Raw genomic sequence first — 15,374 nt, 5'->3', positions numbered from 1 at the left:
AGCTGAATAATTACTTCCTTAAATATTGTATTTTTTTAAAGGATATACAATTAAACTAATTGTAAAACTGTTATTTCTGTGAAGTAAAATGTGAAAATCTTTTACCTTTCACCACGCAGTTCAATCCTCCTCACATGATATGTGCTTGTGTGTAAATAATGTCCAATTGACTGGACTAGACAATGTAGGAGCAATCAGGACAAAATTATTTTTCATCTGTTTTTGCTCTTCCAACATGCTCTCTTTCCCAAATCCTGAGTAAAATATGGCTTCATAATCGCTTTCAGGCACTACAAAAATATTTATTTTTTTAGGACAAAGAAATCCCAGGCACATATAAATCAAAACTTCAGTGTCTTAATTCAAAACCTCTCTGCTTTTCTTCAACTCAAGGCAGACACTGACTGAAAAACCTGTAGGCAGGAAATGGGGAGGGGCTGCTTTTTCTTTTCTCTCTCCCTCTCTCTCTTCCTTTTTTGGTTCTATCTTCTGCCTGCTTTCTTTTTTCAGATAATGAAAGTATTTTATTTCTCCCATAATTTTTGAAATATAAACATTTTATAATTCAGCCTCAGACTCTACTTCCAGGTAACTTCTTCATTGGGTCTCAATTCCCCTTTAAATAACATGCTCTTGTTCTGGAAGGCAGTTAACGTTTCATCATTCTTTCTGTCTAAATAACATCCTAATACAAAGTCCATAGGGACAAGTATATGAACCCAATGGTCCTGTATGTTCTGAAGTAAATTCTCCGTGATTGCGGCAGCCCGGTGCCAACAATGATGGCATGATCAGAGCAGCGGTGAGCTCAGCCACTGGCTTCTGTCTGCCTTTAACTTATCCTGCACTAAATCAGGCAGGTAAAAGGATAGGAGGACATATATATGGCTTTCATAGCCACTGTGGCTGTCACCTGGAGTTGGTAGCTGTATTGGTTTCCTACAGCTGTGACAAATTACCATAAACTTAGCAGCTTAAAACAACACACATTATTGCCTTACAGTTCTGGAAGCCAAAAGTCCAAAATCCATCTTATGATACCAAAATCAAGGTGTTTTCAGGTCTCTGTTCCTTCTGGAGGCTCTAGGAGAAAGACCACTTCCTTGTCTTTTCTAGCCACCTGCGTTACTTGGTTGTAGCCCCTTTCTCTATCTTCAGTGTGCATTACTCCAACCTTTGTTTCTGTCAGCACATTTCCTTCTTTCTCATTCTGACACTCCGGGTTCTGTTTTATAAGGACCCTTGTGATTACATTGGTTCAACCTGGATAATCCAGCATAATCTCCCCATTCAAAGATCCTTAACAATGAGTTCTGTGAAGTCCCTTTTTCCATGCAAAGTAACATATTCACAGGTTCTGGGGTTAGGATTTGGGAGTCTTTTGTGTGGAGGGTGGGTGGTGAGGAGGTCATTATTCTGACTATTACAGTAGCTTCCTGGGAAATTTTTGTAGGTTGTTTTGTCAAACAAGAAATTGGTGCTTCCCAAAATCCAGGGGACACTGGTCACATTCTCCCAATAACTCTCTGAATCACGATACTCCCAAAATAGCAGAAGGGTACAGGGAACTCCTCACTTGACTTAATTTATGTGTAGAAGAAGCATTTTCCCCACTCCTCAGAGAGGGAGTGGGGTGCATAACTCTTGCTCTTTGGGAGAAAAGTCTCTTAAAAGACATACCCCTCTGAAATCCTTGATTTTCTCAACTCTGTATATCCTGCAGTTGGGTATGGGCCAAAGGCTGCAAGTCCTGTTATGCTATCTCTTGTTAAACCTGGGATCCAACACTTGCTTCAGAATGTATTGGACCTTAACAGTCATTGTCCTCAGGATGGGGGCCTGAGCTACAATGCCAAGAGAATGGAACGATTTAAATTAAGCTGTCTGTTACTTACAGATAAATGTAAATTTAATTAATCTTTAATTGTCAGGTAACACATTAGCAAATTTTACGTATAAGTCTTGGGGTTAAAGACTCTCCCCTCCCTCAGGGCAGCCATATTATTACTTGAAAGTATATCCTTCAAGAATGTGTCATTTTGTTCTGTGTCATTTTTATTTGATAAATGAAATCACATCACACTTTGTGATCTACCTTATTATTTTAAACTGTCATGCATTATTCCAAATGAATGTAGCTCAATTTATTTACCCAACTCACCAAAAGCCAATATATTGAAAGTCATCTTGCCAAATGAGAAATTTAACAAACAATTTGCAATATTACCTTTTACTTTTTAACTATCTATAGAAATTGCAACAATTAGGAGACATAAGCTATTATTATTAGCTTTCGCAGATTTCTGTCACATTTAAGTTAACTTGTTTAGAAACTAAAAATGTTCCATTTTCAAAAGCTGAAAAATCATACTTCTGAACATCTGCCCTTCAAACTCCTCTCCTCTCTTTCCCTGCATTTCTGGCATCATTAAACTGAGATTTTGCTTACTAACACTTTTCTTCATTTTTCCCTGACAGTGTATCCCCTCTCTTTTCCAGCTTCTTCCTGCTGCTGCTATATGTTACTGAAGCACAATTAAATATTCCTTAAAATGTTCCAAAGAAAAATTAAAAACTTATTAAACATCCTAAACTTGTTTAAAAAATCCCATGCAATACAAATTGTTGTAAGCCATAGAAATATATTTTAAAAATTCAAATTTGACAAATTGATCACACTGTGGATTGCCTTTTGGCAGTTTGACCATTTGGTGAATTAGCTTTTCATAATTACCTTGAGCAAATTGACCTCAGCAATTGTCTACTGACCCCAGTAATGAGAATCTAGTTTCTGTTTTTTATTTTCTTTTGGGATTTTGCATATAAAATGTAAATGGATAATATTATGATCATCACCAATTTGACTCTTTTACTTGCACACCCATAATAGTACAGAAGATACTGGTTTGTCCAGACTTTCACATACTCTAGTTATTATAAAACTTGTGATTTTATTATTTTTATTTATTAGGGAGATTGATCATCTTTGCACTTTTTTATTGGCCTTTAGAATTTCCTCTCTTGTGAATTTCCTCTTAATATTCTTTGCATTGTTTCCTTTTTAATACTATTTTTCTGTAGGAAAAAAATTAATCTATAGGAAATTTATATATTCTGGTACCTATCTCTTTGTGTGTACTATGTACTACAAATACATTTTCCCAGTAAGTACCTTATTTTTGTTGTGTTTTCCTTTTGCATATTTTAAAAATTTGCTTATGATGTTATTTAACATACAGAAATTATGTCAATTAAAATATATCATTTCACGGATCTTGCTTTTCTTAAAACATGGCATTCCCCACCTTAAAATTTTAATATCTTCTTTCATATGCAGCCTATAGGTAAATGTTTTTTCCTGTTGTATATTCAATATAAAAGGAACTTAATGTTCTGAAGAAGTGAGAAAAAACTAGCTTAAGGAAAAAAAGAGACATTTGTTAGGAAAGTGTTAGTGTCTATAGATTCTAGGACAGAATGTAGCGACCTTAGAATGGAACCAAAGCCTAGATTAATATACAGAAACTCAAAAATCCTTCTCTATTTCCATCATCCCTGCTTCTCCTTGTAGCTGTTATCTTCTCAGTCTCCTAATGAAGAATGACTTCTCCTGTTTCCCAGGTCTCATAACAGAAAATGTCTATCATGAGCTTCTCCCCAGATAATACGTGATAATGCATGCACCTACATTCTCCCTGAGTTCCAAATTCCTAGAGAAGAGACTATTCTATTTGAGTTAGATGGTTACCACTGGAACAATCCTCTGGAAAGAATAAGGGGCACAAAGCAGGATCATCATAGTTATGGCTACAAACATACAGATGGGAGTGTGATGGGGGAAATTACCAGAAAAAGGTGCTGCAATTACTATCCAATAGGTGTCCATTATACAAAGAAGACAGTGTTTAAAATTTTTTGTGATGTGCTTTGTGACAAGGAAAGTATAGGCTCTTTGGAAACACAAAGTGTAGGGAGAGATAAAGGAGGCCATATTTTGTTTAGAGGAAGTCAGAACTTCCCAGTTGAGGCGATGCTTCAAATAAACCGTCCAGAAATACTTATCCAGGTGTCCTCGCTTGGGATCACTCTCAAGTCTCACCAGGGACTCTGATTTCCTTCAAGTGAAATTTCTTTCAAGTGAAATTAAAAAACATTGTTCTGATAGAACTCTAGCATTGATTCTTCTCTAGTTCAGTGCTTCTCAAACTTAACTGTGTGCATAATCGTCTAGGGGGTGTTGCAAAATGCATAGTTTAATTTAGAAAGTCTAGAATTCTGTTTTTCTACAAGTTACTTGGTGATGCTAATAATGATGATCCACAGAATACACTTTGAGTTACAAGGTCTAGTGTATTTTAAAGAAAGACTTAGTTTTGGAGATTTATATGCTATTTTTTACCTTAAATCACCCACCAAAAGAAATTCACCATGTAATGAGTATGGGATGAATGAATCAAGTGATAACAGAATGGAGCATAATCAGAAATATATATTTTTAAAGTAAAAAGTCAAAGATCTTAAGGATAGGAGATTGAATAATTGCATCAGTGTCATGGCCTATAAAATAGTTTTTATTTGATAGCTTGGGGAACCACTATAAATAAAGTAATTGTACCATGTAATTTTATATTTGATTTGTGGCCATTTGGTACTTTGCAATTGGCAATGGTATTGTCTAGTGATCTTTTGAGGAAAAAATAATTTTTTCATCTGGGATTTGCATAAGTACTTGCTGCAATTTCCCTTCAATTTCTTAGCTGGATTATAGAACATATTAAGCTAATTTTGTTAGACAGACTTAAACTTACACATGTATTTGCACACAAAGGTCACTGTTTAACAAATTAGGAAATAACTTTATAATAATTTCTCCCTTAACACTATCAAGTTCCTGTGGGGGGGGGGGATAATAATTGAGTGATCTTATTGTTTAAGTTGTCTTAAACCAATAAATAAAAGCTATTTTATAATTAATACCTAATGCAGAGGATGTAGTAAGTTGGGTTTTAAGAGAAACTGAGGATTCAAGATTTTACACGCATTGACACAGATATTCCCATTCCCAGGGTACCACACCTTTCATATTAACACCTAGTCTTCAGTGCATATTTGAGAACTACACATTCCCTAGAGTAAGTTTTAAATATGACTTTCAGATATTTCTGTCCCCTGATTTCAGGAGATGAGCGTGTCTTATATGCTGCCAAGGAGGCCCTTGGGATTCAAACTTCTTCACCTTCAATTCATGTTCAATCACCTTCAGCCTTTCATTACCTTTCTCCAATATACTGATTTCCCCCAGAAAAAAAAAGCCTTCCAATCCCATAGTCCTAACAATCACTACTTACCTTGAATATATCAAATGCCTGAATATTGCATCTGCCATTGTAATCTTTCCCACCATTAACCTATCCCAGTTCAACTATGTAAAATGTTTTAACAAATGCAAAGCTACAACATCCCAGGACTATCCATACTCCACCTACTACCAGTGATGGGTTCATCACTACCAACTAGCCATAATTGCCAACATTATCCACTTATAAAATCCTATTTTAAAGTCTGCTTCTTAGTACCATTTCTTACACCAACTGTTGCAGATCTGCTTCCCTGGGAGATATTTATGCAGGCAGTTTACTGGAAAATGATTTCAGGAATATTCCAAATGGGGGTGGTGTAGGACTGGATAGAAGAAGTTGAACTATGATGTAGTTGAATGGAAGCTTAAGCGTTTTGCAAGAACTCTGAAGATGCAATAACCTTTAGAGATGCCCTAAATTGAAGCAAGAAATCAGAGTTTTTACCTGTACATCAACCAGTCTCCAGATGCAAGTTGTCCTGTAGAATGGTATAACCCTTGATAGGAGGGCTGTTCATGAGGAGCGATTCAGTTGAGAGCCATGAGTAGGAAACCTGACAGTGCACCACAGCACATTCTATAGAGGGGTAGACCAAGTTAATGTAATCAAGCAAGATGTTCCTAGACAAGCATTTTTCATGAAATAAAAATGTATTGGGAAGATGGTGGAATAAGAGAAGCAGAGCAAATTTCTCCTCTGTGAAAAAAAAAAGAAAAAAAAAAAAAAACTGGAGAAAGGGCAGAAAACACTCAGGACAGCAGTTCCAGGGCATGAGGAGCCAGAGAAGAACCTCTACAATACATAGTGGGGACTCAGATGAAAAATCGGAGAAATTATGTCTGAAAGGACAGGCTGAGTTTATTCAACTGGGACCACTGCTAGGGGCTGGCAGTTGCAAGCTGGCTGCTTAGCAGGGAAGGGAACCACCCTCCACTCTCCTGCACCCATCGCAGAAATTAACTGGGGAGATGATCCTTCTCAACCCCATGGATGGGAGCGCCTATGAAGGAACTCAGGAAACAATGGACATGTGTTGACTCCATTTACTCTTCCTCCATGGGCAAGAGACTGGGATAAGAGAAGGTGCCACAGGGAAGCACCAGGAGCCCCTTCCCCACCCCAGAGGCTCATGGACACATGACGAATCACCAGAGCCACTATGACTGTAAGCAGACTCCCTGCTAAATTGCAAACGCCTATCCTCCTCCCCCAGGGCTGGCACTCCCCAGTACACACAGACAACTGGTGCACTGATTAGATTTCCACCCAGTTTGGATCCTGCCCAGTGCATAGGCGCAGTTGGAGAAAAGCAGGCTAGAAGGTAAGAAGTGACTAACGTGTGCCATCTGCTGGGAAAAGAGGAAAAGTGCACTCCAGCAAGCTGTAGATTTGCAAAATTTTAAATAAATGTCCAGGTAGTCCTGCATTTCCCAAAATAACCTTATCAAGATAAGCAAAAGCCCCGAAGTCAGCAGAAAATCACTAAGCATATGAAGACCCAAGAAGATATGGATAAGCCAAATGACCAAATTAAAAACCCAGAGGAGACAAAGAGCTCAGAGCAATTAATCAAAGAAATACATGCAAATCTCCAAAACAACTTCAATGGATTGGCTAAAGACAACAAGGACATCAAGAAGACTCTAGAAAAGCATAAAGAAGAATTTGAAAGAGTATATTTTAAAAAGTAGCAGATCTGATGGAAATAAAAGATACTGTATATCAAATTAAAAATATACGAGAGACACACAACTGCAGATTTGAAGAGGTAGAAGAAAGAATAAGGGAACTAGAGGATAGGAAAATTGAATGTGAACACACTAAAGAATAAATGGTGAAAAAAAATCAAAAAATTTGAAATTGATCCCAGGGAAATGATGGACAACATGAACCACGCAAATATGAAAATCATTGGTATCCCAGAAGGAGAAGAGAAGAGTAAAGGGATAGGAAGAGTATTGAGGACTTAGTTGGGGAAAACTTCCCAGCCCTTATAAACGGCATAAATAAACAAACCAAAGAAGCACAATGAATTCCAAATAGAAAAAAATCCAAATAGACCCACTCAAAGACATATTAATCAGATTTTCAAATGCTTAAGAGAAGGAGAAAGTCCTCAAGGCAGCAAGAGAGAAGCAATTCACCACACACAGGAAAACCACATAAGACTAAGTACTGACCACTCAGTGGGGCACCCTGGAGGCAAGAAGGCAGTGGTATGAAATATTTAAGATTCTGAAAAAGAAAAATTGCCAGGCAAGAATTCTTTATCCAGCAAAGCTCTCCTTCAAATTTGAGAGAGAACTTAAAATTTTCAGACAAACAAATGCTGAGAGAATTTCTTAACAAGAGACCTGCCATGCAAGAAATACTAAAGGAAGTAAAAAAGAAAGGAGAGGGAGGTCTGTAGAAGGGCACAGAACTGATGAGTATTAGTAAGGGTAACTAAAGAAAAAAAAAGGGAGGGGGGGAATATATCTGACAAATAAAAGCCAAAGGGTAAAATGGTTGGTTCAAGAACTGCCTTCACAGTATTAACTTTGAATGTGAATGGATTAAATTCCCCAATTAAAAGACACAGACTGGCAGAATTGATTAAAAAGTGTGGCCCATCAATAAGTTGCTTACAAGAGACTCATCTTAGTCCTACCAACACAAAAAGATTGAAAGTGAAAGGATGGAAAAAGTATTCCACACAGGCTGAAAGCAAAAGAAAGCAGGGGTAGCTATACTAATATCAGACAAAATGGACTTTAAATGCAAAAATGTCATAAGAGAAAAGAAGGACACTATATATTAATAAAAGGGACAATTCACCAAGAAGAAATAACAATCATAAATGTTTATGCACCCAATCAAGGTGCATCAAAGTAAATGAGATAAACACCAGCAAAACTGAAAGGAGCAATAGACATTTCTGCAATAATAGTGGGAGACTTCAATACACCACACTTTTCTATAGATAGAACTTCTAGACAGAGGACCAATAGGCAATTGAGAACCTAAACAACGTGGTAAATGAATTAAGCTTAACAGACATATATAGATCATCACATCCCAAATTTCTAGGATATACATTCTTCTCTAGGACTCATGGAACAATCTCCAGTATAGGTCATATGCTGAGCCAGAAAACAAATCTCAATAAATTTTAAAAGATTGAAATTATTCAATACACATTCTCTGACCATAAGGGAAGGCAACTGGAAATCAATAACCACCAAAAAACTAGAGCTTTCACAAATATATGGAGGTTAAACAACACACTCCTAAACAATCAGTGGGTCAAAGAAGAAATTGTAAAGAGAAATCAGTAAATATCTAGAAATGAATGAAAATGAGAACACAACATATCAAAACCTATGGATTGCAGCAAAGGCAGTACTGAAAGGGAAATTTAAAGCTCTAATGCATACATTAAAAAGGAAGAAAGAGCTAATACCAAAGACACAACTGAACAATTGAAGAAGCTAGAGAACAATCAGCAAACTAATCCTAAAGCAAGCAGAGGAAAAGAAATAACAAAGATTAAAGCAGAAATAAATGAGCTGGAGAACAAAAAATAAAATGCACTTGAGAGAACAAATAAAACCCAAAGTTGGCACTTTGAGAAGATCAACAAGATTGACAAATGCTTAGCTAGACTGACAAAGTCAGAAAGAGAGAAGACACAAATAAACAAAATCAGAAATGAGAGTGGGGGTCATTACTGTGAATCCCAAAGAAATTTAAAAATCCGAAGAGGATACTATGAACAATGGTATGCCAACAAAAGAGGCAACTTAGAGGAAATGGACAATTTCCTGGAAAAACATGAACAACCAGGACTGACCCAAGAAGAAATAAAAGACCTCAACAAACTAATAACAAGTAAAGAGATCCAATTTGTCATCAAATATCTTCTTACAGATAAAAGCCCAGGGCTAGATGGCTTCACAGGGAAATTTTAACAAACTTTCTAAAAATAACTGACACCATTTCTGCTCAAACTCTTTCAAAAAATGAAGAAAAAGGAACACTACTTTTCCAGTTTGCTAATGGTGCCATTGTGGAAAATACCAGAAATGGATTGGCTTTTATAAAGGAGGTTTATTTGGTTGCAAATTTACAGTCTGAAGGCCATGAAAATGTCCAAATTAAGACACCAACATGAGTAAACCTTCACTGAAGGAAGGCTAATAGCATCCGGAAAAACTCTGTTAGCTGGGAAGGCACATGGCTGGCATCTGGTAATTCCAGGTTGTATTCCAGCTCCTCTCTCAGCTCCTGTGCATTCTTCAAAAGTTTGCTTGTGGGGTGTTTTGTCCTCTCTTAGCTTCTCTGGAGCAAACACTGGACTAGTATCTCCAAAGCATCAGCAAAAGTCTGCTTTCAATGGCTGTCTCCAAAGTGTCTCTCTAAGCTGCAGCAGCGAGCTCCTTCTGTCTAAACTCTTATAGGTCCCCAGTAAACTAATGAAGACCCACACTGAATGGGCAGGGCCAAACCTCCATGGAAATAATCTAATCAAAGGTATTACCCACAACTGGGTGGGTCACATCTCCATGGAAACAACCTAGTCCAAAGTTTCCAACCTAATCGACACTATTACATCTGCCCCCACAAGACTGCATTAAAGAACATGGTGTTTTGGGGGACACAATACATCCAAACCAGCACAGCTACCTACCTCATTTTATGAAGCTAACATAACATCACTCTGATACCAAAGCCAAATAAAGATACTACAAGACAGAAAAACTACAGGTCAATCTCCCTAATGAATATAAATGCAAAATTTTTCAGCAAAATACTTGCAAATCAAATCCAAAGATGCATTAAACGAATCATACACCACAACCAAGTGGTGTTCATTCCAGGCATGCAAGGGTGGTTCAACATAAGAAAATCAATCGATGTAATACAACACATTAACAAATCTAAAGGGAAAAATCAAATGATCATCTCAATAGACACTGAAAAAGCATTCAACTAAAGCATATTTTTTTTTATTAAATCACTTCAAGAGGTAAGAACCGAAGGAATCTTCCTCAATTTGATAAAGGGAATATATGAAAAACCACAGCCAGAATAGTATTCAATGGTGAGAGACTGAAAGCCTTACCCCTATGTTTGGGAAAGAGACAAGGATGCCCATTGTCACTGCTATTATACAACATTGTGCTAGAAGTTATAAACAGAACAATTCATCAAGAGAAAGAAATGAAAGTTATCCAAATTGGAAAGAAAGATATGAAACTGTCATTATTTGCAGATGATATGATCTTATATTTGGAAAATCCTGAGGTATGGACAACAAAGCTACTTGAGCTAATAAGCAAGTTCAGCAAAGTAGTGGGATACAAGATTAATGCACATAAGTCAATAATATTCCTATACACTAGAAATGACCTAACTGAAGAGACACTCAAGAAAAAGATTCCATTCTCAATAGCAACTAAAAATATCAAGTGCCTATGAATAAAATTAACCAAGGACATAAAAGACCTCTACAGAAAATTACAAAACTTTATTAAAAGAAATCAAGGAGGACCTAAATACATGGAAAGATATTCCATGTTCATGGATAAGAAGGCTAAGCATTAAGATGTCAATTGTACCCACACTGATCTACAGATTCAATGCAATTCCAATCAAAATTCCAACAACCTACTTTGCAGAAAGTAGGAAAAGCTAGTCATCAAAATTATTTGGAAGGGAAAGGGGCCTTGAATTGCCAAAAACATTCTAGAAAAGAAGAATGAAGTGGGAGGACTTACACTTCCTGACTTTAAAGCCTACTATAAAGCCACAGTGGTCAAAACAGCATGGTACTGGCACAAAGATAGACATATTGATCAATGAATTCAAATCAAGAGTTTGGAAATGACCCCCCAGATCTATGGTTTTTTGATTAGGCTCCCAAGTTCACTGAGCTGGAACAGAGCAGTCTCTTCAATAAATGGGGCTAGGAGAACTGGATATCCATAACAAAAAGAACGAAAGAAGACCTCTTCCTCATACCCTATACAAAATTTATCTCAAAGTGGATCAAAGACCTCAATATAAGAGACAGTACTGTAAAAATCCCTATTTAGGGACCCCCTACTTAATTAGTCAAGCCCTCAGTCTTGAGGCTTGCTCTTGTGAAACTTATGGCTGTAAATGGGAGGCTAAGACCACCTATATTTATGCCTAAGAGTCACCTCCAGAGAACCTCTTTTGTTGTTCAGATGTGGCCTTTCTCTCACTGAGCCCAACTTTGCAAATAAATTCATTACCGCCTCCCCCCACCATGTGGGACATGCTCCCTGGTGATGTAAGACACTACCCCTGGGAATGACCCTGGCCTTGGCATTGAGGGATTGAGAATTCCTTTTTGACCAAAAGGGGGAAAAGAAAGTTAACAAAATAAGATTTTGGTGGCTAAGAGATTTCAAATAGAGTCAAGAGGCTATCCTGGAGATTACTCTTATGCAAGCCCCAGCAAGATATTCCAAGTGGCCACAGTAAGCCAAGTCCTAATCAACAGTAGTCCTGAAAATACTTAAGAATACCTAAGGTCCCTATCTGAGACTCCATAAAAGTTTCACTCACTAAGTTTATTTTTCAGAAACTTGAATCCTTCAGAGTGCCCCTGTTCCAGATAACTTCCAAACCCAAAGGCATGGGTTTGGAAGCCTCTTCAAGAACATCAACCAGAGGCATCCCCCTTCCCCATAATGTCAATACCCCTTTTCAATATGAACAAGTAAGAGCAGTCATTGCCTAGATATCCCTGAATATTGAGAAAGTCATCAAACAGGAGGGAGGGTTAGCAACAGACAAGACAGGATTTAACAAAGGATTATGAACACTGAATCTTTATATAAATATTTTTTTTCCAGTTTCTAGGCTATTAGAATAGCTATAAGGAAATAACTGATGTCATAGAACTGTAACCCATAATATTCTTGGAAATTTGCTCTATAGCTACTTGTTAAACTGTAATTTGAAAATTATCATCATATAGGTCATAGTTCACAATAAAGAAATAGCTGAAATTGTGAAACTGTAGCCCATGCATTCTTTGAAATTTTTTCTGTAACTACTTGTTAAATTGTACTTTGATAGTTATCACTTTTCTGTATTTATTTATGCTTCACAATAAAAAAGGTTAAAAAATGTATTTAAAACATGGCAGAACAAGTTATTTATTATATATTTAGCTCTCCAAGTATAATATATTCTCAGTTCAGTGAGGAAACCTTTAAATGACTAAAATTCTATACTAATGAATAATTCCATCTACAAATTACATAGCATGAATATCCAGAGATAAAGAAATTTAAATGCATCACCCTGGTATAATCAATAGAGGTATATTACTGAATGTTAGCTTCATTTTACAGGGAAAATACATTCAAGGAAGAGTATTGCTTTTACTTTCTTTTAAAATAAAAGAACTTATAAATATCTGTAAAGTAAATGTAACAACTTCAAGTTTTTAAACAATTTTCACAAGTGTGAAATTTCCTGAAGCTTTTTTTCACTGGAGTTTGATTTTAGGACAAATCGAAGCTTCTGAATAGCACCATCTGGTCATCTGTTCGAATATGACAACAATAGAGCAGCTTCAAAGTTAAAAAGAAATGAAGCAATGTTAAAAAAAGAAGGCAAAATGGTTTCAATTTCCCAAGATTTCTTAATTGACAGAAGACTGATTTAGTGACCATACAACTAGGACCATCACATTCTAGACCAGAACCACAGTAAACCTAAAATTCATGTTTTCAGTAGTAGGAGTGAAAGGTATACTATCTGTTAATTCTAAGTGTCTAATATCTTGTAATTAGTTCTAGATTTTGTTCTTTGCATTCCTGGGGTGTTAATATATTCTTCTATCTCCCATATTTCCTATAAATTGGTTTTAAGTCTTAATAAGATTTAGTTGATCTTTGGTTCTTGATTTACATGACTATGTCATCTTCAGTTGTGTTCATTCCCATCAGGAGGTATATATTGTCTGGTTTTTCATCTTTTTGTGATATTATCAGTCATTGATGATGATTTTAAACATCAACTAATTAATCAGAGATTGCAAAATGGTGAAATTCTAAGTCTATTCCTTCTTCATTTTTATCTGACTATTTCTATAACAAGAAACTGCTTTTATCAACTATTTTGTTAACTGTGATACTACGGTATAGAAAATACAATAAATGTTTGATGTTTTCCCTCTACTTAGTTTTAGAAATGAGTCAGTTTCCTACTGCCTTCCAAAGATGAAGATTATAAGTATCATTTTATACTAATGGATTTAATCATACTTGCTATCTTTCAATCCATCACAGTATTCATTATCTCGATAATTAAATGTTCCCAAATATGACCAGTAGGAACTGGTCCTATCCTCTTTGGCTTCTGATCCTTTTGACATGACTCCAGAAGTCTTTGAGAGATGCCTTGCTTGGTGGTATGAAAATATGCTCCAGGCTCATCTAGTACATCTCCTGTCCACCTGCTCAGACATGGATCAGCCATTTCTAAAAGAAGGACAATATTTTTTCATATGAATTGTACTTGAAGACCGTAGTTCAAGTGATAGGAGTGCTTACTGCTTTGGCATTAGCCATTATTTCCAAGTGCTATTCTTTCTTCAGTAGACAGAAGTAGGACATGTATATTATTTTATATATAAAGTGCAGCCTGAGTTTAAACTGATACTCCCAACATTTTACATCTGTATTTGCTTTCCTCCAAGCTATATAATCTGGATTTCCTTGTCACCAAAAATTACCAATTTGCTTTATATTCCAAACTATGCACAAAACAGTTTCAGAATAACAATTCTATCCCTACCAACATCAACATGCTTATTAAAACAGTTGAAGTTTATTCACAGTCTCTTTTTCCTTTGTATATTTCCCACTAGGATGTGCAGACCATAACTATGTTTTAAGGTCCTTGCTGTATAGAAACTGATGCTATACATATTTAGGTTAATTTGTTTCAATTTACTTATACTTTTTGGGAATGATTTTTAATAATTTTGTTTCATAATTTTAATTTGCAGGGTCCCAAATTTAAATCTACAAAAGTATGTTCAAAGAAGTCTAATTTCTCACTCTGTTTCCTCCCGCTTATATTCTCCATTAACCTATTACCTGTTTAGATTCAGGGAACACTTAGTTTTGTTGTACACTGTTTCTATGGCTTTGGCTGTTGTTCTGCATATGTGGGGGCTTAGGAAGATTAGCAACTACGCTGTCACCAATACCATGTTCCAAATCTAACAAAAATATCAGAACAACTATTGCTGAAGTCTCAAAATGATATAACAAATTCCCAGGAGAGAGCAAAAATCAGCAAAGAAAGGGATTAAATTGAAATTAGTAGCAATGTATCCTTTACAGCTTTTAAAAAGACAGCTTTGGTCCTTCGAACTATTTCATCAACAGTGTGTTATTTTGAACACATGGACACACACACATGCACACACACAATATGCTGCAAGATAAATCAATCCATAGAAGAATGATAAATTTTAAAACCAAAATAAGTAAACAAAAATATAGGAAATAGGTCAATAACTGGCTATACTATTTAAATACAAAAATGAACAGCTACTGGAAATTAAAGAATACAAGATTAAATAGTTTTGTCCCAGAAATGGTATGTCTAAGAATTATTAGGGATCTTATGATTTAATCTAGAACTCCACTTTTTGTCTAATTGATTTTCTTAAGCTAACCTGGTGAGGAAGTAATGAAATGTGGAATACATTTTCATTTCTTAGTATGGTGTTATCATGCACTGCAATCAAATATAAAACTAAAATCTTTCATTAATGATCCAGGATAGCTAAATATGTTTTTACCCAACTACACCCAAAGAAAAGAAATACTAACAGAATGTTCTATTTGACCTCATAATTTCCTTCAATGATGTATAAAATTTATACATTGAAATGCAGCATATTTGCTACACTTTTAGTTAATAGTTCACTGTCACATCCTAATTTCTTTTTCCTTCTCTGTTACCATCAACTTCCAA

The 15,374-nt window shown here is 35.9% G+C and overlaps 1 protein-coding gene across 1 annotated transcript; it reads right to left on the bottom strand.

Annotated features, from left to right (window-relative positions):
- Positions 1–578: 578 nt before the first annotated feature.
- Positions 579–1,165, bottom strand: LOC119535380 (NADH dehydrogenase [ubiquinone] 1 beta subcomplex subunit 1-like). The gene is made up of 2 exons (XM_037837770.1): positions 1,130–1,165; positions 579–749 (listed from the first exon to the last, which is right to left on the bottom strand). Exons 1-2 carry the CDS (start codon positions 1,163–1,165, stop codon positions 579–581), a joined length of 207 nt encoding a protein of 68 aa, XP_037693698.1.
- Between the last annotated feature and the right edge of the window lie 14,209 nt (positions 1,166–15,374).

This window comes from Choloepus didactylus, chromosome 5 (assembly GCF_015220235.1).
Source record: "Choloepus didactylus isolate mChoDid1 chromosome 5, mChoDid1.pri, whole genome shotgun sequence".
In the NCBI taxonomy this organism is placed as follows: domain Eukaryota; kingdom Metazoa; phylum Chordata; class Mammalia; order Pilosa; family Megalonychidae; genus Choloepus; species Choloepus didactylus.
Note: the sequence above shows the minus strand (reverse complement) of the source record. Positions and strands in the feature narration are given on the sequence as shown.